General features: G+C 40.0%; 1 protein-coding gene across 12 annotated transcripts in view; it reads right to left on the reverse strand.

Annotated features, from left to right (window-relative positions):
• Nucleotides 1–414: 414 nt before the first annotated feature.
• The window catches only part of HMBOX1 (homeobox containing 1), a 112,368-nt gene continuing 89,654 nt past the window's right edge, over nucleotides 415–23,128 (reverse strand). For 4 of the 12 annotated variants that reach the window (XM_050893692.1, XM_050893693.1, XM_050893699.1 and 1 more), the window contains 5 exons: nucleotides 10,056–10,138; nucleotides 7,758–7,853; nucleotides 5,971–6,065; nucleotides 5,661–5,762; nucleotides 415–2,228 (listed from right to left, as the gene is read on the reverse strand). In XM_050893692.1, the coding sequence (XP_050749649.1) occupies nucleotides 2,091–2,228; nucleotides 5,661–5,762; nucleotides 5,971–6,065; nucleotides 7,758–7,853; nucleotides 10,056–10,138 (514 nt within the window). In that variant the 3' untranslated portion in view covers nucleotides 415–2,090. Of the gene's footprint in view, nucleotides 2,229–5,630; nucleotides 5,763–5,970; nucleotides 6,066–7,757; nucleotides 7,854–10,055; nucleotides 10,139–23,128 lie in introns of all 12 variants that reach the window. The other 8 variants (XM_050893694.1, XM_050893698.1, XM_050893695.1 and 5 more) reach the window with 7 other exon arrangements.

The raw sequence follows: 23,128 nt of genomic DNA on the forward strand, positions 1-23,128 counted from the left end.
AATGAAATCCATAAGTGAAAGACGAGGCCAAGCCCTACCTATATATCTTCAAAGTTACAGAGACAAAGAGGTGCCAACTCTGTGCCCTCTGAAAGCACAAAATCTCCTCCACACTTACCTAAGCAATTTTCACAAGATTAACAGATGTAAAGATGATCTAGTTAGCCTGCGCCTTGAAGGGGTTTAGGCTGGCTAAAAACCTGCCGAAGAGCCACATTTTAGGAGTTCAGAATGCTGATAGTTAAGCGTGAGGAATGGATGAGAACAAGCCAAGTAATAGCAACTTCCCTCCATTCCCTCCACCTTATGGAAGCAGAGGGGAGAAAAGGGAAACCCATCCTTCAGACTAAGCTGTTTTCCCCTTTTTAAGCTACTCCCACATAAACAGGGAAGATAAAAATGGAATGTTGAGGAAACACTATGCAAATTTTTATATATCTATATACAAAAATTTACACAGGTTTTAAATTTTTATTTTTAATGTAACACAGTCCTGCCCGTCTCTAACACTTCCCATGCTGTTTCCATTGAAATGTTTCCTCTTACCGGCAGCAACATATCATTTTATCAGGATGCCAGGAGATCATTTCCACACAATGCCAGCAGATGTAATTTTCTTAGATGCACACACAGTTCATCATTTAGATACTAGATGACAAGGTGATTGCAGGGTGACTCTGTAATGCAAGTTTGCCGTTTGGTATTTTGAATTCTCAAATGATAAAAAAAAGACTTATCAAATATAAATATCTTTAAGAAAAAAGTAACAAAAGTGCTACATATGATCAAGGAAAACAATTCCATTAGTTTCTGCTACTTAAAGTAGGTTTGCTTTACAAATATTACCACATCCATTATCAGTATGGCTTCCAATTATTAATTAAATTGCTCGTAGCAGTATAGCTTTCTCACATCTTAACAAGGACAGAGTAAAGAGAACACAAAACATTCACACCCCATTTCTCAGGTAAGAGATCCTCCTGCCTTCAAACAAACAAAAAAAGTTCGTATTTAGGAGAATATTTATGCTATGATGGTTATCTAGCAAAGGTCAGATGCAAAAGTTCTCCAATAACCTTTCAGGCTAGTCAGGGCATAGTTACACAGATGTGTAAAAATCCACTCACCCATTTTATGATCTTAATACCTTCCTGGAAAACATTGCTTTTGAAAGTGGCAAAGTGGAGAGGGGAGCAGGGTGGGGACAGAAAAGGCGAGAGGAAGAATAAAAGGTGAAATTGTTAATGACAGATCAATAGAGTCTAGACCTCTTCTGAGCAGGCACTGCTAGCCATGCCAAATAATGAATAGTGGTTTTGAGAAGTGGACTGTTGTCCATTAGACATTCAGCTCATGATCCCAGGCTGGGCTTCAATCATGGTCCCAGAGGCAGAAGGCAGTACTTATCCACTAAGCCACGCAGCTTGTGAGAGTAGAGGATGTCTGTGTTGAATATGTGAACATCAACTGAAATATGTGAATGTGTTTCCAATGGACATTCTCAGCACAGCACCCAAAAGTATATCAAGTCACTGTATGACCAGTGAGGCACGGCTTATTGCAGCTGGAAATCATTTATTCCCATGCTGAAGTGGGGTTTCTAGTGTTCTTTTTACTCTCTGTTGATACTCCCGATCTGGTGTCCATCGACCCTGTGCCACTACCTCAGCTTGCATCCTTTCAGTCTCAGAGAAGGAAAAGCGTACAGACTATTTTTTTAACACAATCTCTAAGGGTATCCAAGATTTTAAGTGTAGCCTAAGACTTGTAATTGAGGGCTGTCTAAAATACCTGGAAGCACTTTGAATGCTAAGACAGAGCAGCAAGATTTTTCTAGCCACTGGGGCTGGGAAAGGGAGGTTGGTTGGTTGGTTGATTGATTATTTATTGGGAATTAATACTGAGAGAGTATATGCAAAGGCTGAGGGCACCATGCCATCTTCACAGAACAAGACCCTAACAGCTAACTGACGTACAAGAAACTGCAAAGTTATACTGTAAGAACACATATTAAGGACCGAGGAAAGTCTGCTAAGGTGCTACGTCTAAAACTAAGTTACTTCTTGCTTTGACCCTCCCCTTTCTTTGTATCAGTCGTCGTCTAGAGCCTCTGTCTTGATCTCGTTGGCTCCTTGCCGGGCCAATGCCAAGATGGTGTGGTTTACCGCTGCCATTTCCACGGCTAATGAAATGGGGTCTTGATGGTCACTATGGCTAGTGCTGTCATCCTGTGCATGCGGAAAGGAGAAGAGAGAAGCATTGTTACTCCATAAGTCGAAAACCAGCAGATAAAACTAGTGTGTAAAGTAATGGACTAGGGTCAGTGAATTGCACATTCGTTACAGGGGTAGAAAGTGAAAGGAATTTACAAAATTGATTTAGGACTGATTTCCCTCACTGTGCAGACAAAGGTAAGCAAGGCAAGGAGTGGCATACCCAATTTTCGAGAGAGAAATTTGAGGGGGGGATATTCTGAGGAAAACATTAAATTATAAAGATAAAAGTGATACACAAGGTATGTCAGGAAACCAAACTAAGACAGGAATCATTATGCACTGCACAAATTCATGCTAGGCTTACATTTTGAATATACAGTTCTGGTCATCCCATTTAAAGAGGACACAATAGAACTAGAAAAGAAAGAGAGAACGGCAACCCAGGGGGAGAGAGGCATGGGGTGGCTTCCTTAGGAGGAGAGGCTAAATAGACTCAGATTCTTCAGTTTGGAAAAGAAATGGCTGATGGTTGATATGGTAAATGTTTATTACAAATCATTAGTAAATAGAGAACAATTGTTTGTGGCTTCTCGTGATCTAATAAGCAAGGGCACTCACTGGAATGATAACGTATTCCAAAGCAGCAATGGGAAGCACTGCTTCACTTATCACACTTCAGTTGTGGGATTCACTGATTTTTAGATCAGACAAAAGTAAAAATGGCTTTAAAAGGCGGGGGTTAGACAAGTTCAGGGAAAATTAGTCTACTAGAAACTATTAAAACTGAAAGTGGATACACTGCCTGGCTCAGGAAGCCTCTCAAAACTACTGACTTCCAGTAGCTGGAAGCTACTATAATAAAATCATTCTATATATTCTTTAAAAATACTTTTTCTTTAAATACTACTATTGACCTCACTCAGAAACAGGATACAAACCTAGACTAACCGTTGGTCTGAGCCAGTATCCTGTGAAAACATTGAATTCACACAGGTATAAGGAATAAGATGCTGAAAAACTCCTAGACTGCTAGGAAACACAGTGCAATGATTTCAGGGGACTGGAACCACCATAATTCAAATACGCAGGTGAAGATACTGCCAGGTTCTCCAGTCCACTGAACTACGTGCCACGTATTTCTTCGTCTATTTTCTAAAGTGCAAAGTCTCTCAGCTGTGAGAGGACCACTGTGTTGACGGTTGTGAGGGCTGGCAAGCAAAACTAATACAGAGAAACGTTGCTGCTACAGGACTGCAGCGAAAATTTTAAAATCAATGAATAAGAAGGGCTGCCTTCTACAAGTGCATAACGGCCATACAATAGCAGACCTAAAAGTCTGACAATTCTAGCATAAATTTTATAGTGAGTTCTGCATGTTTCTCAGTCTACATCAGAAAGAGGGCCTGGTTTTCAATAATAACAAGGAGAACCAGCAATATCCAAACTGTAATTCCAGCTGTCAAATTCTTCTGGAACTTTGGGCAAAATCATGGTGTTTTCCCCTCTTTAAAATGAGGTACTAAATAGTTACCACACCATGATCTCGCAATTTTTAAAAGTTATTATTATTTACGGAAAGGAAATGATAAACATTTATCAGTCTTCCAACAGCCTTTAAGTGATGAATTTGTGAAATTCAAAATTTAAAATGTGTATCATGCATTTTCAAATTAAGATGACAGGTGGCAAACATTGAGGGGGACAGAAAAGCCAGGGTTTGGTAAAATCCTGAGGTTAAAGGAATGCATTCATTTACAACAAATGTCAGGCAAATATTGTGATGTGCACACACTCTAAGGGCCTCTCAGTAATCTTTACCACGGTAAGAAAAACAAAGTCCTGACTTCTGGAGTTTTAGGCACTTCATTACTATTTGGATGAACTTTGTGTTTTAAAGTTTACTAGAGTTTAAGTGTCACTGTGGAAAACAGAATTTATGGTTTTAACAGCTAAGGGATGTTAAATGGTCACCAGGAGAGCTTGCCATTTAATCCGCTTCGCTGCTAACGCCTAATTATACTTCATAGAGGAGCCCAGCTAGATTACTGAGAAATGTAATTTTTCAGGACTCTAAACAAAGATCTTTAAATTTTAATAACCAACTTAGTTCTCTTTTCAAAGTATTTTGGATAACACATAGAAGAAAAACATAGTTTGGGAGTCTACATAACACTTCATCTCAGTATTCAGGTCCGGTATCTGACTGGCAAAGAATTATCTGTGCTCAGCAGCAGTTTCGAAATATTTTATAACAGTCACAGAGCAGCCTCTCATCATCTAGAGCTAGCAAAGTTGGTTCCACCAAATCTGCTCGTGATGACCTATAAAAAGGGCCTTAATACCCATCAGAAGCAGAGCGGCTGGGAATGCCTCTGCCAGATATCTGTCGTACTGGGCCCCAGCCAAGTATGCTAGGGACTCATTCCAGGACACTCAGTTGCTATTACACTCCACTAGCAGTCTTTATAGAGGGAGACCTACCTACTTCTCTCAAACGAGTCAATTAAAAGCCTTCTGCCCACCCCAGATGTTGGGTGTAGCACAGAACACAGCTCATATCAAAACCAGAACCAAGTAAGTGAACTGTTCAAGTCCACTGGTGCCAAGCACACACAGCCCTGGGGGGTTTGGCCAACACTGACACCTGAAGGAAAATTGGGAAGGGGATGCAATACCTGTCAGGAAGGTGTGTGAAGGAAGGGTCACCAACTTTAGGGTAGGTGAGGGCTCAGAGTGCGGGAAGGGGTATTCTTTTGCTAGAGAATTTAAAAAAGAAGTTGCTGTCAAGGGTTAAAAATAACCAAGAAAAATAGAGAATAGGCAAGAGTTAAAATGCAAAAAGAAAAAAAAAAAAAAGACAGATAATATGTAAACAATCCAAATAGTGGCACATCGTTGCAGAACAATACGGAACAGGTACAGAGCCAAATAAATGTCAAACTTTATTTAATCAAATCCTTTCCCCCCACCCTTCACCCTTTGTCTGTCAGTGTCTTAGGGACGGATCCTGAGACGCTCCTGAAAGGTACTCCCACAGACAAACAGAGGGAGCTCAGCACCTTATAGGAGGGTGCTCAGTATCTTGCTGGGCAAGGGTGACAAAAGGGATTAGAAAGTGTACTGGGCAGGGGCTTACTGCTGTACTTGTCTGGGTGCCAGGTAAGCAACTCACAGGAGCTGTAGCACAGGCTATAATGGAGACATTTCTTGCAGAAAGAAATAATAGGTGCAAGAGGAACACACATGCCTAGTTTTGCAGGGATGTATGTTGGTGCCTGATATATAGGAGCAACTGTTAAAGACCTGTACATCCTTTCTGGAGGATGGATAACTAGAACGGTGCCAGGGGTGAGGAGAGCGCAAGTTATGCGTGGTGCACTGGGTGAGTTAACACTCTCCTAACATTTTTCATACATTGCGTGTGGCGTGAATGGTGTAACTTGCTTGTTTGGAGCAGATCCTCCTGTCTTCTTCTACCTTCTCTGCTTCTCTGCCTCCCTCTGAACATCTTCCCTCCTCCTCCCCATTGCGTACTTGCCAAGTGTCCTGTTGTATGACAATAAATCCATGTGGGTGAATACTGGTTGCTCAACACATTCAAATAGGGGAGCTGTGCTCTTCCACTTTCCCCATTACAATTACATAAAAGCAAAACAAAAGTAAGAGACATCCGATTTGCAAGAGGTAGAGGGCCTCTTCATGTGTCGCGTGAACTCTCCCTTTTTGGGCCATGTGGCTCAGCCACGATGCTTACCTGCTCTGAGTAGTCATTGCCATCAACGTCGTCACTGTTGGAATGACCTCCCGGACTCTGTACATCTATTCCATGGCTCTCCAGGATTGCTGCTTCTTCGAAAAAAGCAAATGGATCCCTAATTTATCTGATGCATTAGAGTAATTAAAAGTAACTACTTTTTTTTCAAGAAGTTAGAATAACTGGAAGAACAGAGTTAGTTCTTAGCCTCTTCCTCTTCACTCTCCAGTATTTGGGAAGGTAGCACATGTACAGATACTGGTTTGCCTGAAATCCTTCCCTGCCAACTAACAGACTTGTTTGCGAGTAAGAATCCTTGTTTTCCAGCCAGTCCTATTAGAAATTAGCTTAATTTCTAATGCACTGGAGTGGCAAAGGCATTCCCTGTAGATCTTCCCACATAGTTTGGACTGGCAGGACTTGAGGGGGGCGGGGAGTGTCTGAAAATAGATGGAGAGATTTTTTAAAGCACTTAAGGGATTTAAAAACACACATATCTTCATCTTCCAGTAGGATCCATGCATCTAAAGCTCCCTTTGGTCTTTTTAATCTCCTTCCGACCCTCCTCCCCATGCAGTACAGATACAGCTATAACTCCACCCACCTTGGACTGACTTTGCTTTGTTCCCCCCACCCCTTCGACAGACAGATTTCATTTTTAGAAAAATAAATTTAGGTTACATTTCAGTAACACATGAAATGATGTAAAAAGAAATTGTTCTTATTCACAAATATGGCAAAAAGAAGCAGATGGCAAAAGGGCATAACATTTGACATTTGCAAAAATACTGGTAATAGGCAGGTATGGATCTCTGTTCATCTATGTACTGCAAACGTAATTCTGCATAGTATCTAAGTAAGTGCATAAAATTTTGCACGCATTGCAGAAGTTGGTTGAATCCTGGCCATTAATGTGAGTTTATTCTCATCAGAATGACCATGTTTATTCACATTAGAAGGTCTACTTCTTACAAGTTCAGAGACACTTCTAATTTCCTTATGATCAGCTACTCATGCAACAAAGCTGGAGGGCTAACTCTGAAGTGACTTTTGTTTTATCCTGATCATCAAAAAAAATTATTGCTTTGTTCCAGCCACTTGTCACTGTGCAACCCCTTGGAAAGCGATAAGGAGCACAGGTGTAACCAGAATAAGCAGTTGGCTTGCAGAACCTTTGGTCCTAGTGGCTGCATCTGAGATGTAAAACAACTCATCGGGACTCTTAGATCCCTGTGGGGTCTCAGGGAGGGCAGTAAGAAAGACACCCAGAGCTTTTGGCTGAAAAAACAAGCACATTTCAGTGGAACACAGACACAAGGAAACTTACAACCAGATAAAAGCTCTTCACAACAGCCACTTTTCATTTAAACAGCATGCTAAGGTTGTGAACTTGCCATCATCTCAGTTTCCCTTATTTCCAATGCAGATATTTTGAGGTTTTATTTTAGATTTTATTTTGGATACCCAAAGGAGCCTGAGCATAGGGAAGTACAATCCTCCTTTCGCCAACAGAATTCTCACTTTGGTTTTTTAAAACTGATCTTCCAGTAAAACTTTGTAACTACATCATTTTCCTGCATTGATGATGGAATTCCATAAATTAAACTCCTGCCCGTATTTTAGAAAAAATCTGGAACAGCAAGAGACTAATTTTAAAAATTGCTCCACATTTCTATTAAGAATGTCAGAACCTCTAGTATTTTCATTAATACAGTCTTACGTAATTCCCATCTCTCTTGAGCCGGTGTACGTACTAAACCTTGAAAGCAGGCTCTCTGATACATTACCGATATTGGCTCTTCTCTTGATTTCCTTTCTTCTGTTGGCAAACCAATTGTACACTTTAAGGGAGGTAACTCGCTCCAAATCTGATAACTTTTTTCCTATGAAAGTAACGGGGGGGGGGGGGAATACAGCATTGTTACTCACTGGGTTCCAGAGGTAGGCAAAAGACCCTTACACATGTGATAAACCCCTGAAATACAGACAGCACTGAAAAGTTGTTATAACTGAGAATAAAGTGAATTTTATGTGAATCAAAGTACTGTGCCCAGATGCTATGGTACTAAATGCCAAATATCTTTCTAAAAACAAAGTAGCCTTTCTTTTTTTTTTAATCTGAAATACAGGAATTTCTTTGCAGCTTCAATCAACTAAATCCAGAGCTGTGGGAGAACAGAGGGCTGCTTTTCTAGTTCAAGCACAAAACTGAGATTCAAAAAACTTAAATTCAATTCACAGCCCTGCCGCGAATCGCATACCCTTGGGCTAGTTCTCTTACTATGTGCCGCGAGGATATAGTTCAATGACGTGTTTTCTTCAGCAGCAAAATGAATGAAGAAATTTTGTGTCATGCCCTCCAATCTGCTTTCCTTCCTCTCAACCGCCAGCCGCCATCGTGCTCCCGCAGCACTAATGACACCCTCCCAATTGTGCCAGGACACTTGAGATCTTTTGGGAGGTTGGGGGTGGATGTTGGAAATCAGATCACTGGATTTTTATACTTAAACCAGCAAAAAAAATTCCCAACAACCACCAGTCAGCTACAGGAAACAATGCGTTTTTCTGATCACCAGCATAAAAAGGGGGAAGACTGGACAGATTCAGCATTGCAGGGACAGCATGGAAATCTCTTCAGTTGGCCTTGACCCTATATAAAATATTCAATGTAGTTGCATCCTCAGTCCTCTGCAGGCTACATGGGGATGAGACTCCCCTGCTTCAGACTGTTTCTCAAAGTTTATTTATTCAGCATAAAAAACATTCATATAATTGCAGCAATCTGCAAACTTAAGTAAGGAGAGATGAGACAAGTGAAAGAAAGAAAGATCTGGAAATAGATAGCTACGCTGTTTCTTAATGCTTTGCATCAGTACCACTCACAATGTTTTAGCGATCCTGAGACATAGTGTTTAAGGAGTTTGTTCAAAGTTGCTAAACCAACCGGCAGCACAGCCAGGAATAAAATCCTAGCCTCCTTGGTGCTCTACCCGCTAGATCATTCTGCTTCCACAACAAAAAGACAAGAGGCAACACGTAAGAGTTGCAACAAAGGAAATTTTGACTAGTTATTAGGAAAAAGTAGTTTGCCATACCAGTGCTCAACGTTGTAGAACAGGGGCCCAGAGGTGGGAAAACCTCTGGTTTTGGAGATATTTAAAACTGAACGAGGTAAAGCCCTGAGCAACCTAATCTAAGCTGGTCCTGCCTGACCAGATGATCTCCAGAGGTCACTTCCAGCCTAAATTGCTCTATGATTCTGTGCTATCCTGTGACTGTCCCAATGTTCAGGAGCCATGCCTTAGCTGTCTTTTGCATTAGTTTTTATTCTGGTTATATAAAATCTAAATATATCCCAAATACAAGTTCTGAAAACTATGTAAATGTTTGGTTAGCAAAACTGAGCACAGGCAGGTGCGTCCACTAATACTACACTGAATATTCACGCTCCTCTCCCAAGTATGATGTCTCCAGGAACAGGGAAAATGCAACTTGTTGACCCAAATACAAGGTCCTCCGTTAATACACAGATTCTATTATGAGACCCCTGTCTAGAAGTTGTAAAGAAAACGGAAAGACAGGAAAGCTGTGCTCCTTACTGCTCCAAGGACCTGCTGTATCATCTCCAGCAAGCCTCAGTCTGTGAACCTAAGATTTCCCATCTGTAAAAAGGAACCAGTAAAACCCACTTTCGTGGAGTGTAATAAACTTCTCAGATCACTACTGAGTGCTTGTATAAGTACTTTGAAATAACTGAACGTAAAGAATGAAAACCTTTCAGACGTGTTTATTTTCTCAGCAATGCCATTTACAAAGCTGTATAAATGAAATGTTCAGATGCGCAACTTGTACTTCATATCTCAAATGGTGGGAATTTAAGTTGCAGACATCGGCATTTAGGTTTGAAAACTGCATTGATTGTCATGTTCATCCAAGTATAGCAGCTCTGAGCAACACGAGTTATAGAATGCTCAAGAAGAAACCTACTACTAGTTGAGAGCGCTACATTTGTTAGTAATAGCCATAAAATGAGATTTGCTGAATTGCAGTTGCCTTTAGAAAGGACACCATGATCAGCTCCTCACCTGGCTTTTGTATAACTGCATTACAGGCGTTTGCAATTTCTTCTCGCTTTGCCTCGTCTGGATATTGATTCTCATTGAAGTAACTGCAAGGGGGGGAAAAAAAAAAAAGGTTTTTTTCAGAAATCAGAGCACGAAGGCTCCGAAGCAGCTTCACTAAAAGGTGTCAACTGCTAGTTTATGCATCACTCTTACAGAGGTAACACAGACGCAGTAAATTTTATGTAAACCTTTATATGCATAAGGTAATATCAGCATGCACTCATATCCACACAGAGTGGATAAAACTTCCCAAATGCCTCAGATAAATGAATATTATCTCAGCATTTGCAGTGTCACCTTGGCATTCGGAATATTGTACTAGGAGGTACAAGAAAGTAGACAATGCTATGAGTATCAGAATTAAGACTGTCACGTGAAGCATCATGTCAGAAGACATCATAGGCCATGCCTCTGCCTTTGTTTATTATCATTTACTTATTTTTTTCCTGACAAACCCCCAGCTGAGGCAGCATCCTACAAATGAAGGAGCTGTTCAATATTTATTTAGATCCCTGGGTTAATATATACACACATACATACATACTTGTATATATATTACACACAAACACAAAGAAATATTGCGTACTTCAGACAGATATGGTATGAAGATTGTACAGACAAAATTACAGAGTAATACAGTAAGATTTCTAGAGTCAGACTAGTTGGTTTTTTTAAAATCACAATTTAAAAATTTTAAATCTTCCCCAGAACAACATATTGAGTATAGCATATTTTAACAGTATTTTTTTCTGAATAATTGTGATTTTATCGTACTTTATATGCAGTAAACATCCTATAAAAGTTAAACTGTTTTCTCTTTTACTTCATGTAAGTGCTTACAAATTTTAATGAACTGATTTACATCCTACAGAGCTTATCAGATTTGCATTAAAAACAACAAAAAGTCCTGTTTACTTCAATGAACTCTGATAAGCATGCCATAAGCAGGGACTACTATATTTTTCTGTAGATTATCCGTAATATATAATCCTAAGAATTCTTTGATCAACTTTGATCAGCAGCAGGTTCAGCTGTTGGACAGCCGCTCTGTATTTGAAAATAAGATACTTCCTTTAATTGTAGATCATTTGGTAGTAGGAGATTTAGGCATATTGAGGCAATTATTATTTTCCACAGTCATATTTCTCCTTCGGTGGATCGGCCCCAGCACAGTTACTTTCTATGGAAACCTGGATTCTGTTCCATACAGCAACTGTTTCTGTCCAACCTTCTTTTGAATAAGTGGTGCTAATGCAGATCTCACCTTTTCACTTCCAGTTTATTTCAATTCACTATAAATACAAATTTTGAACATTCAGTTTGAATTTTAGGTACTCCTTCTTCATCCCATTGTTCAGTGTTATTTACAGTTGCAGCTATGCCCACAAACGGAGTCCTATTTCAAAGTTGCTACTCATTGACTAAGAGAAATCGCACATTAGCACAGCTAGTTGCACTGTTAATGTACTGCCACTTGATTTGCTAGCTTAGAGAGCAAATGAAACCACAGAAATAGCTCCGTCTTCACTAAATGAAAGGCAGACTACATCTATACTACCAATTTAGGCTTTGGAGGCAATCACATTTACATGTAAACATCCACTACTTCTTCCCTGGACCTCTGAGTTGCTCTTACAAAGTAAATCCAGAGAGACTGACCGTAACTGCAATTCCCACTATGCTCGATCTTACTCTGAAAAAACAGCTGAGATTTTGCCATTAGATCTGAAGAGGAGGACACCTCGTTACACTTGCTTGCTGGGAAGCTTCAAGTACGTAGCACTGCCAACTCTGGCACTGCCACCAGCAGGAACGCTCCCTGAATTATCAGCAAGAGATTTTCTTTTTCCCCCCCTCCCCCTCCCAGCAATACGCCCAGTCTCTGTGCACGGTATTTTTTAAGGTATATTCTTTCCTCTTCCAGATATATCATCCTTTCTATTATTATAGCCTTTGAAGCGATATGTGTGTCTATCTTAACTTGCAAATTTCTGTTCAAAGGGGTCGTGTTCTGTACAAAGGTTTTTTTGGAGAATGGAGAGCTTGGAAAACAGACCAGAAAATGCTTTTCCTAGTAGTTGGTGATGGAAGCAGAAGCTCAGGATCCCAGTCCAACTGCCTCACGACAGTGTCTCAGCTCTCCCACGTACAAAACAGAGCACTCCACTCTCTGCCTAGAGCCAAGAACTATTTCCTCTTTTAAGTGCCCTGAGATAAAGGAACATCAAGACATCACAGCTGAAAACTCCTGTACTATTATTTCCATGAATATATCGTATGACCTGGAGTCCTAATCAGGAATCCAGGTCATCGCTATGTGTACAAAAATTAACTCAGCAAATTTTGGTAGCCATAACAGCTATTTTATGGACTCCTTTTGCTGAACATTATTTTGTTTATAGATATTTGTCAAAAGTCAAGAACAAACACCACGAAAGAAACCCCACAAAATTAGAAAACCTGATGGATCTACATGGTGATGTACTAAAACCAGAAGGTGAAACCCTGATATCATGTGGTATTATGGATCTAGATCATCTGTGGTCACAAAACTGCTAGACAATGCCTAACTTTATGGAGAAAAGACAAAAGATGTGAAATTAAGAAACGGTATATACTTGAACTGCGCATTCTTATGTCGATGCAAGAAACTGAGACACCAATTAATGAAGAAAAGACAACACAAGAGCCACTAGTGATACTTCTCTTGGCACATAACTAAACACGATCCTTTTAGCAAGCCACTGACTGCCATACACTTTCGCTGACTCCAACGAAAAAGCTCACATTTTCTAATAATAACAAAACTTGGGCTCAAGTTTATAATTCTCTGGGATAACAGGAAATCTCCCTGTGATAGAGCTAACTTTTAGAACTGTACAATGAATAAGACACCTCTTCTGGCAAACGAGGAAGTTTTCTTTGTCTAGTCCAATCATTTTTGTGACGTGGAAAAAACTCGCTGCTGAAACAGTAATTCTTATCTTAACACATTTTACAACCGAATAAGCTACAAACATTTTTATTTGATTGGATCAAAACTTGTTTTTCATCATTCTGAAACATTTTCTTTAAATTCTAACACAAATTTCTTATCTTTTAATGTAAACGTCTAAAAGTTTCTACAAGAAAAGTGATTCCCACTTGTAAATCTGAAATTCTTTTCATCCTGAAACCCTGTTTTATGAAAAAAACCCCAAAATTTGAGAAGTTTTCAGGCAGCCCTCCTGGTAAATATGACATTTTCATGGAGATCACAAAGCTAAGTGGGTACCAGAGGGGAGCTGGAAGGGCACTACCGGCGTAGTTAAACTCGGTTTCTGTAGTTGACACAGTAATTTTAGAACCAGCCACCTGCTGGCTTATTCCTTATCCACATTAATGACATGCCTCCTCCTTCCCCCCCCACATTCAAGCTGCCTATAAACTTGTCCAACCCTCAACTCGTGCTCCCCAAAACTGTATCTTCTCCTCAACTTCTCCTGATAATATTCTTCTCCATCACCATATGGTGCTTTTAACCTTTGACAGAGTGCAAGCTGGTTTTATCAGAGAAGAGATCATACTCAGGAGTTGTCTTAAAGGAAAAGGTCTCACAGCTACAGGTAACCAAAAACATACAACCTCAACCATAAGAGCTGATTTGCATCCTCAGCCTCCAAATTCTCTGTATACACGCTCTACCAACACATCATATTCCATTCCCATCACTTATTTCAAGGTCTTAATGGGACTTGTGGGTGATATACCGTGACACAAAGCAAAACATTTAAAGCCTCCCAACATTTCTGGAAAGTAGGTGAGAATAACTGAGTTTTCAAGATAGGGAAGCCATGGAAAAAAAATTCAAGACTACATCGTTGACTGTTTTGGTTTGCTCATGTAGAAGTTGTGAACACACTGTGAATTTTTTAACTACAGTTCTTCTTCCAAGCAGTGAATTAATTAATCTGCCTCCAGTTCTGTTTCTTATCAGCCAGGTATACCCTTGCTAAGGGACAGGGAAAGAACGTGGGATGTTTGAATTTCTCTTCACAGCTACAAACCACAATCTGAAAAGTTCCTGAAAACTACAGATGAAAAATACGAAGCAATATGAACTTAAAGGGGGGAGGGGGGAGAAAGAAAAAGAAAAAGAGCAGGCACAAGTAAATCCTGCAAAGGCACACCGCTTTCTAGACAAAGGGCAGCTGTCAGCTGAATACCTTCAATGAAGAAACTAAATGATCTCTTTTGTAGAAAATGACAGTGGAGGATTAAAATGAAAAGTGGCCAAATAATTTACATGAGATGAGAATCCATATGATGGTAAAGAATGTAGATATCCTTGAAGCGGTTTCATTTCAATAACACTGAAGCCTAGAAAAATTGCAGATTCAGAGAAACCCTCTTTCTTTCAGGGATAATGTGCTTAGGACAATGACGGAGAGAGAATCCATCTCAGCCCCGGGCTCTGTAATGGAAGTAAACGCATTCCCCCCCACTCTTTACCAAGGTGCCCCTATCTGAACTCCTGCAATAGCTGCCAATCTTTTCTTGCTCGGCTGTACGGCTTCTGTTATCCAGGCTTAGATATCAGATGCATTAAGCAATGCCTCAGTAGTGTTCCTGATAATCCACAGTGGAAGTTTTGCTGCTTCATATCAGCTTTGCAGCTGCCAGAGAAGTGTTTGAAACGACCCAAGCTACAGAGCAGCAGAAGGACAGCCAGGTTTGGTGCTTTTTCATAGGGCTGGATGTCAGACACAAACAGATCAAAATGCAGAATTGCTCAAAAGATCCCAGGTTGGGGAAAGGCTTAAGTTTACAGCATGACATAATGGTTAAAGCTTCAAAGTGTGGAAGTGATTCAAAGTAGAGAGGCTCAAGTGTGTTGCAGGCTAACAATTCACCACAGGTCAGCTGTTACAGCAGAATTACACACACTCAAGGTGAGGTAATTCAGGTGTGTGTACATCAGGGCAATCTCACTGAAAGAAGGATAATTTACCTTGCAATTAATGGGAGGTAAGAATACACAGATGGATATTTATTGAAGAACAGCAGACGTGCTGCAAGTTCACTCCCTCACTTAACTTTGTGTTTGTGTCTCCGGGTTCCCACTTCCATCAATGCAGGAAGCACCCGCGAGTGAAATATCCTGGCACTCTTGCTGGGGCTCTAACTCCTCCACTGAAGGCCATCTTCTCCAAGACTCAGGCTGCAGTCCAGCTTAACACAATTTAAGCACAGCCTGAAAGGAATGGTCCTATCCTCTCCTTCGTTCCCTTTTTGCGGGAAGGTTTTCTGCCCGACTGCTTCTCTGGTCCAGCTTTCCACACGTGCCAAGAGCAACGGTTGCACAGCCAAGGGAGGCGGGCAGGAGACGGCTGAAACACACAGCTGGGACCGGTTCCTTCAATGGCAGCTCACACACATCCTCTTCAACTGATGCTAAAAGCAAAGCCTGAGTGATGGGCTCGGCGACTGGCCCAGGGACGTATGGAAAAAAAGAACTGCCCATTTTCCCCAGCTCCCATCTGACCCCTGTTGATGAACAGAAGATCTTGCTGCCACCAGGGACCGAGCTCCCTGCCAAACCCTCTGGTGTCTCAAAATACACGAGAGCGCAAGCTGCTCTTTTGTCTCCGATAAGACTGCCTGTAATTTCAGCTCCCTATCTGGTTTCCCTTCGAACTGTACCTCTGCTTTCCACTGACAAGTTACATAAACCACTCGAATATAGTTACCTACTTTATCTCTCATTAGTATATTTATCAACGCAGTATCACTCAGTAGCAAGAGGTCATTGTTTCAGTCTTTGTGGCTTTTAACAGAACTATTATTCAGGTTGTCAAATCAATGGAAATATTTCTGAAGTTAGCCTGTCATCTGTGCCCGAGATCTTATCTCTGCGTGGCATGAGACAGACTGTCAGAGAAGCGACATTCAAAGCGTAATCTCATCGGAAAATGTAATGACTAGTTTATTTCCCAGTAAATACTGGCCAAGAATATCACTAATGCCATTTTCAGCGAGGTCAACAGATGACACCATCCATTTTATCTACTTATATTTCTACAGATTTTATAACAACGGCATGTGTGTCAACTAAACAGTTCACCCCACAATATATAGTAGTCATTCCTATTTTAGACAGCAAAATTAACACTCAAAGATATCCTCTCCACAGATAAACTCTGATGGAGCTGAGAATTACACTGAAGACACCATCTTCTCTTTCCCCCAGGACTGCAAAACGTAACCACCAGTTTAGTTGCTACAGGAAACATCTGGTGAGCCACTTTTGCACTTGAGATCAGCCAAGGATGAGAACTGCAGCTCTCTGGATGCAAGCAGATGAACTTGAATCTATGCATTCCTGCAGCGTCAGCTCAACTAGACTTTCTGTCCAGGCAAAAGGCAAATTTAAAAAAAAAATTCAAACCCAGAAAACACACTGATGAACATGACTGCTACAGCTTTCTACTGTTTTCCCTATAGCAGTATCATTTAGTTAATGGCTTTCAGAGGTCTATGGATTTAAAGGACTGAAGAAAGCACTGTAGGACTCTAGCTTGACCTCTTCTACAGCACTGACCAGTAGTTTCTCAGCAATTCTGGCATTAAGCCCAGATCTTCCGTTCAACCTACAGACATATCCAGTCCCAACATAAAAATTTGGGATTTTATCCAATGCAGAATCTACCATAACTTTAAATAAGCTTTGGAACCAAACTGTAAAAATCCTCATTCTTTAAAAATCCGCATCTCATTCCCAGCTTGAGCTTTCAACCCCAGCATATTGCCATGCTCTCCATCTAGGGAGAGAACAGTTTTTAAGTCTCTCACTATAAGAGATGTTTCATTCTTGTACTTCTTTTCATGGAAAGTGCAAATCTGGAGGAGAGATCTCAACAGGACTAGATCACTTAAAGCACCAGATATACATAAATTGTAATTATTTCGCACGTCAGTATGTGTTTGTGTATATAAATTGCATAGTCATTTCAGTACACATTAAAAACCCTCATACAATAGAGCTGACTTTTTATTCTGGTTTTACAAATCAGTGCCTAAACTCTGAGACACTCATTTTACTGATGTTTCTTAGCAGGAATCTACTCTGCAATGTAGATTAAAATGCCAAAAATACACCTTGCACTGGAGTGCGTAAAAGTGTATGACCTTCAAAGCTACTATAACATCAAGTTTCTGATTTTTTAAAAATCATTTTCTCAGTATTTTGACAGTGGTCTCAAGCACCACCACAATCCTATCAAGCTATTAATATTATCCTAAAGTTTGTTTAAAAACAGAATTAATTGATAATAGCTCTGAAAGCCTCATACTTGCAAAAGATAATCTATGCCTCCTAATCTATAGCACCCTACTGTCGAGATAATTAACAATTAAAACAAGAATAGTTAAGACATCGGAGGTGGCGATTTACTCTTCCTTGTAATTGGATTTGGTGATAAGAGTATTTCTGAAATTACACAACAGCTCTCTTCTGAGTAGAAAGATTTGGAGTTTTTAGCAATTTGAAACACACAGGCACTTTCTGCTTAAGGCACCTTGAAGACACTGACAGCAGACAATGGCTAAAATTTTATAAACTTGTAAGGTTTAAACTTACATCGCAGACTCCCAAAACCAACACAGTCAACTAAATTGTTCACAAAATAAAAGGAAAAAAAAAAGATGGGAATTTTTTGAAGCCAGCAAGTAACTAACACATCAAGACATGATAAAAGTGAGAATTGTTCTGTAATATTTCAACAACCAGTTGGTGTGAGCATACAGCACCTTCAGAGCTCTTCCTAACAAGGCATCTAAGCATGAATAATAGTACCTCTTGTTCTCCTTCATTTACTTGCAATATTTAAATATCCCTGTAGTGTGTAGGTCTCAATTTATGTGCGCTAAATCCTCTGGACTTAACTGATTGATAAACAAGACCTTTATGAAGACAACTGGGAAACAAACGTAGGATCACAGAACGCTTTGGGTTGGAAGGGACCTTAAAGATCACCTAGTTCCAACCCCCCTGCCATGGGCAGGGACACCTTCCACTAGACCAGGTTGCTCAGAGCCCCATCCAGCCTGGCCTTGAACACTTCCAGGGATGGGGCATCCACAGCCTCTCTGGGCAACCTGTTCCAGTGCCTCATCATCCTCATAGTAAAGAACTTCTCACCTACATTTTTTAACTTTGTACAGGGGAAGAGTTAATCCTCTGGATTATCTAGTTCTCAGAAGGCAAGCAAAGCTAAGGTGGGGTCAGTCCATAGATGAAACATCTCCAAGAAGTGATGAGACCCTGCAGAAATCAGCCCCGGCACTTCAGTAAGAGCCCACCCACTCATAAGGGCTGTTTTGCTGCTTGATGATCCACCTTTCTGATGAGATGTAATCAACACTGTGGTTATTAGAGATACTACTTGCAGACAACAGAGGATTCCAAGGCTTTATATGGCAACACAAATTAATAGCAAAATGTATGACTTGGATTTTACGTTATTCAACCAAAAACATAATTCTCTGCTCTCCTGAAGAAAATATTAAAACTCAGAGTCAGAACTCAGTTTTCGGCTCATCTAAAGTAAGGTATTTCTAGAAGAACAGCCTATCCTTGCCTCAAAATTGTGCTGTAATGGAAAGTTCAGCACTGGATCATCACAAAAAAATGTATGTACAGAATGTCAAGTGTAAGCAGCAAGGTCCCTCAAGTTTAGCCTCAGTAAGGTCATGTTCTTCAAAATTTTATAGTCCTTCTGGCTATGAAGCTTGAAGTCTCACTTTGTCCTAAGCCTCCAGGAGAGGAAAAATACCAATCATGAGATTTGTGATAAAGCTTAGTATGAGCTGACAACTTCCAACATAATCACTAGCATTTCCCTCAAAGATCTGCAAGTTTTTATTTTCAATCTCCAGTACTGGACCAGGCTCAGCTCAGCTTATAAGCACATAGACAGCCACCACTGCTGCGGCATTTTCAGAAAATAAAAATTGACTGAACTAGTGAAAGGATCCTACAGGATTCAAAAGACAAGATAAGGCCAATTCTTGCAGGATATCCAGCACCTAAAGTCAAGAGGCTCAGGATCAAAGCTTCTGATTTTGGGCTCATTACATATATTTTTCCTAATGCCTAGGACCTCCAAGATCTGGACCAGAACTATTATTGTATTAAGTGCTGTACAGACACAAAGCAGAAAAAGGTATTTATTTTTTAAATATCAATCTATTCTCTGCCTTGCAACCTAAATACGATGCAACAGATGGATATAAGCAAATGAGAACAAGAAATAATGAATCAACATAGGCAAGCACGCTAGTTGATTAAGCTACTATGGTGCCAAGACCAGCTTCATGAGGTTCTTTGTAGACATCATAGCAAAGGAGAAGGTTTAAGGAAAGTTTTAAGCAATGAGGTAACTTTGTGGATCCTTGAAGAGTACTACTTCTCAAGTCTGGCAGCAGCAACATCTTTTTATTTATTTGCTACAGATTATTCAATGACCATTCACCATCCATGGGGAAAAGAAATACCTAAGTTTATTATCCAACTTTTTATAATTTTTTTGCCTATAGAATTGTGAATAGTTACCTTGGAAATAAGAAGCTCCAAGGACTCAAAAGTATTACTTCATTAAAAAACACCCATCATGCTTTGTATTTCAAGAGTGCTTTCTATAATCAGATCATAAACCCCTTAAAAGTATTCTGAAATTGTGTTCTTTAATCTTATTCTTTAATATTATTAGAAGAATTTACAGGTAGAAGAACAGCAAAGTTAAGAAATACAGATGCAAGAAACCAGCCGCAGAGTTGTGAAAATCAACAGCTCCTTACTCCTAGATTTGTGCTCCCTATCATGAACCATGTCTTTTGCCATGTGCTTCCTCTTAAATGTTATTGCCACTCTAGCTCAGAATAGCCAAGTTCCCTGGGGACAGTCTCTTTAGGAAGCATGACTTAAACAGTACTGGTAGTAATGCTCTAAAAGCAACTGAGGAGTTGTTGACTGTATGTCCTATGTCTAGAAAAATAAATTATTCTTACCATTTTTGGACTTCAGTAAAGCATTTGATACAGTTACAAATGGGAAATTATCCATAATTTTGGCAAAGACAAAGATCAGTATAATTATGAGACAGGGTAGATAGGAAACATATAACTAAGAATTGGGCTGAAAATTTAAAATAATGGCTTGGAAGACAGCTATCAGTGATATTCCTCAAGTATGGAGTATCTTAAGAACAAAAACACTTAATGATCTTGACACAAAGTCTGAACATGGTAATGAAATATACCGATGACAAAGTCAGAAGCCATGTCAATACAGTGAACTGGAGTACCATAAAAAGTAATAGACAATCCTAAGGTCAAGAACTAAAAAGAAATTTAACAGTGCAGTACGCAAGGTCATACACTTTGGGAACAACAACAAAGAAGATCATCAGCCGGAAAGATTGTTTTCTGTTAAGTCACTACGACCAAAAGACACAATGCAACAAAACCACCAAAAAGGCAAAGCCTGATATAGCTGAGGATGCTAGCTATTTCCAATCCAGAAAGAAAAGCATTAAAATACTTGCACGAGACCTCACCTGGACTATGTACAATCCTGGTCTCCCGCATTCAAAAAAGATGAATTTAAACCTGAACATCTCAAAGAGCAATCATAGGATGACAGAGGAATGGAAAGCCTATCTTGCAATAGCATGTTTTACCTGAGCAAACTTCAAGGCAGAGATGAGGTTATGGGGATATAACATGAAGGGGACCAACACTGGAGACAAGAGATGGAGGTAAGGATTTATTTTAGTTAAACGATAATATTGATCCAAGAAGGATGGGTCACAAACAATCTCAGGAATTTAGATATCTCATCGCTGAAACAATAACAGCCTGCTGGGTCGCCATCTCCCAACGAGCTTTTGTACCCTTGGCTACACTTGCTTCTAAGATAGAGAATTTAATCAGTTTCTGAAAAGCATATAATAAAGGTTGACTGCAACAAGAGAAGCTGGACATGAAACTGCAAGTCCCAGTCCAACGCTCCTGTGATTAAGAGAAAATCAAGGGGCATTTAGAAACTGAAAGAGCGCCAGCCTATGTACACAATAAGCAACAGATCAGATGACTTTTTCTGTATGTTTTGTACTTATGTGCCCTATTTTCTCATTCCTTTTTCTTTATGAGGAAGTCATATTAAAAAACCTCCTTGGAACAGGTCCATGTCTTCTATTCTGTTGAAAGAGTTCCTCACAAACAGCACAGTATTCAAAACAAATTAAAACTTATGCATGTTCCAAAGGAAAATCAAACAAAAAAAAAAAAAGTCAATTGTGCTATCCCAGACTACAAAAAAGAAAAAAAAAAAAAAGGATAAAAAAGAATCTAGGATGTGGTAGTGACTTTTGTGCTTAAAGCCCATATGGTTCTCTGATAAAACATTCTTTTTAGTCTGTTTAAAGCGCTCCACAGTCTGACCAAGAGCCCATAAATACATGATACAACATACTTAAGAGTTTTACTTAGGAGTTTTCCTCCCTCCCTTCTCCTTGTAATTACTCTGTTTATTACTTGTATAAAGACCTCACATCTGTTACTAGATGGCAGAGAATTTCCTTTCACTGAGGTAGATTTGGACTCTGTTCAGAGACTAGCTGCAGTGAGAGTCAGCAGGAACACTTTGCATACTTCCAGAAACCAAAAATGGGCAAATCCAACAGTGCTTTGAGCTGGATGGTGCTCATGTATACTCCATGCTGACAGCTGGCTGCATCAAAGCGAGAGGTGACAAGGTGCCAACCTGATTACTAATTCCTTCCGAATGCTTTCCAGATCACTCAAGAAGTTAATTTTGTAATTCACTTAAGTGGGTTTATTCCATGGATAATATTACATACAGGTCAGGTAAATCTCACTGTGAGCGATGACTATCCCTTTTAGCTGAACTTGGACCTGGAATGACCCTCCTTGGCAGGTCTAGTTCTTTCTCAGGACTTTAAGCAGACTGAAAAAGAGCCAAAGGGGGAATGATCACAGCTTTATGGTCACTCGTGTTTGTCATTGCCCAGGGAGCCATTTGCCACTGCCTTATCTGCTAAACTTGCCAGGAGTCTGCTCACAAAGAGCGAGTACACTCCCCAGCGTTGTCTCAAGCTCCTTCAGTACAGACATAGAGACAGCAGAGTATAACTGTTATACCCCTGCACCAGGGTACATCCAAAGACACGTCACCTTTACACGGGTTGTAATATGATCAAGAAATTTTGTTCCAGACAGCCTACAGTGAATAGTCATTATAAAACGGCTACACAAAACGTAGACTGAATGTGCCTGGGCCCAGTTCACACAGTTTCTGTGAGAAGTATGACATGACTTTCCCTGCCTCCTGAAATCAAGTTAACTGCTAAGAAAATAACGATGTAGCTAACTAATACCAGCTTTTTGTTACTATTCGATTCTGCATACTTTAAACAGAACAGTCATAGGAAGAAGAATACCATGAAGGAATACAGAAAGTCGAGTGTTGGCATAGAAGAAAGCTCAAAGAAAGATAATCCACAGCACTAGACTTATACTTTTACACTGTCCTTACAGCAAGCAGCATCTAGAGGTCTCAACGTGACTGTAGACAGCCCACTGCACCAGGCTCTGTGTATGAACAGAATACAAGCCCTTGGCTCAGAGAAGTTGTGACCTAAAATGATTGGCATTAACAGTTACATTAAATAATGTTCTGGAAAGTGAATTATTTATATTGGATACAAATAAAGCAGATAATTGCTGTGAGTTTCAAAAATGTCTAAACACTCCCACGATTGAACTTCATTTGCGATCTTTGCAAAAAGCAGGGTAATGCACACAGAAAAGAACAATTTCAAACTCCTCACATACAGGACTGGTTCTACATTAGTTGTAACTGTTCAGGAAAAAGACACACATATCATTGTGGACTACTCAAAGAAAACATACTCTCAATCAATACACAAAAGTGATCAGCAAAAACCAGATGTTAGGCTGGAGGTCAAAGAACA

This window comes from Gymnogyps californianus, chromosome 3, assembly GCF_018139145.2.
Source record: "Gymnogyps californianus isolate 813 chromosome 3, ASM1813914v2, whole genome shotgun sequence".
In the NCBI taxonomy this organism is placed as follows: domain Eukaryota; kingdom Metazoa; phylum Chordata; class Aves; order Accipitriformes; family Cathartidae; genus Gymnogyps; species Gymnogyps californianus.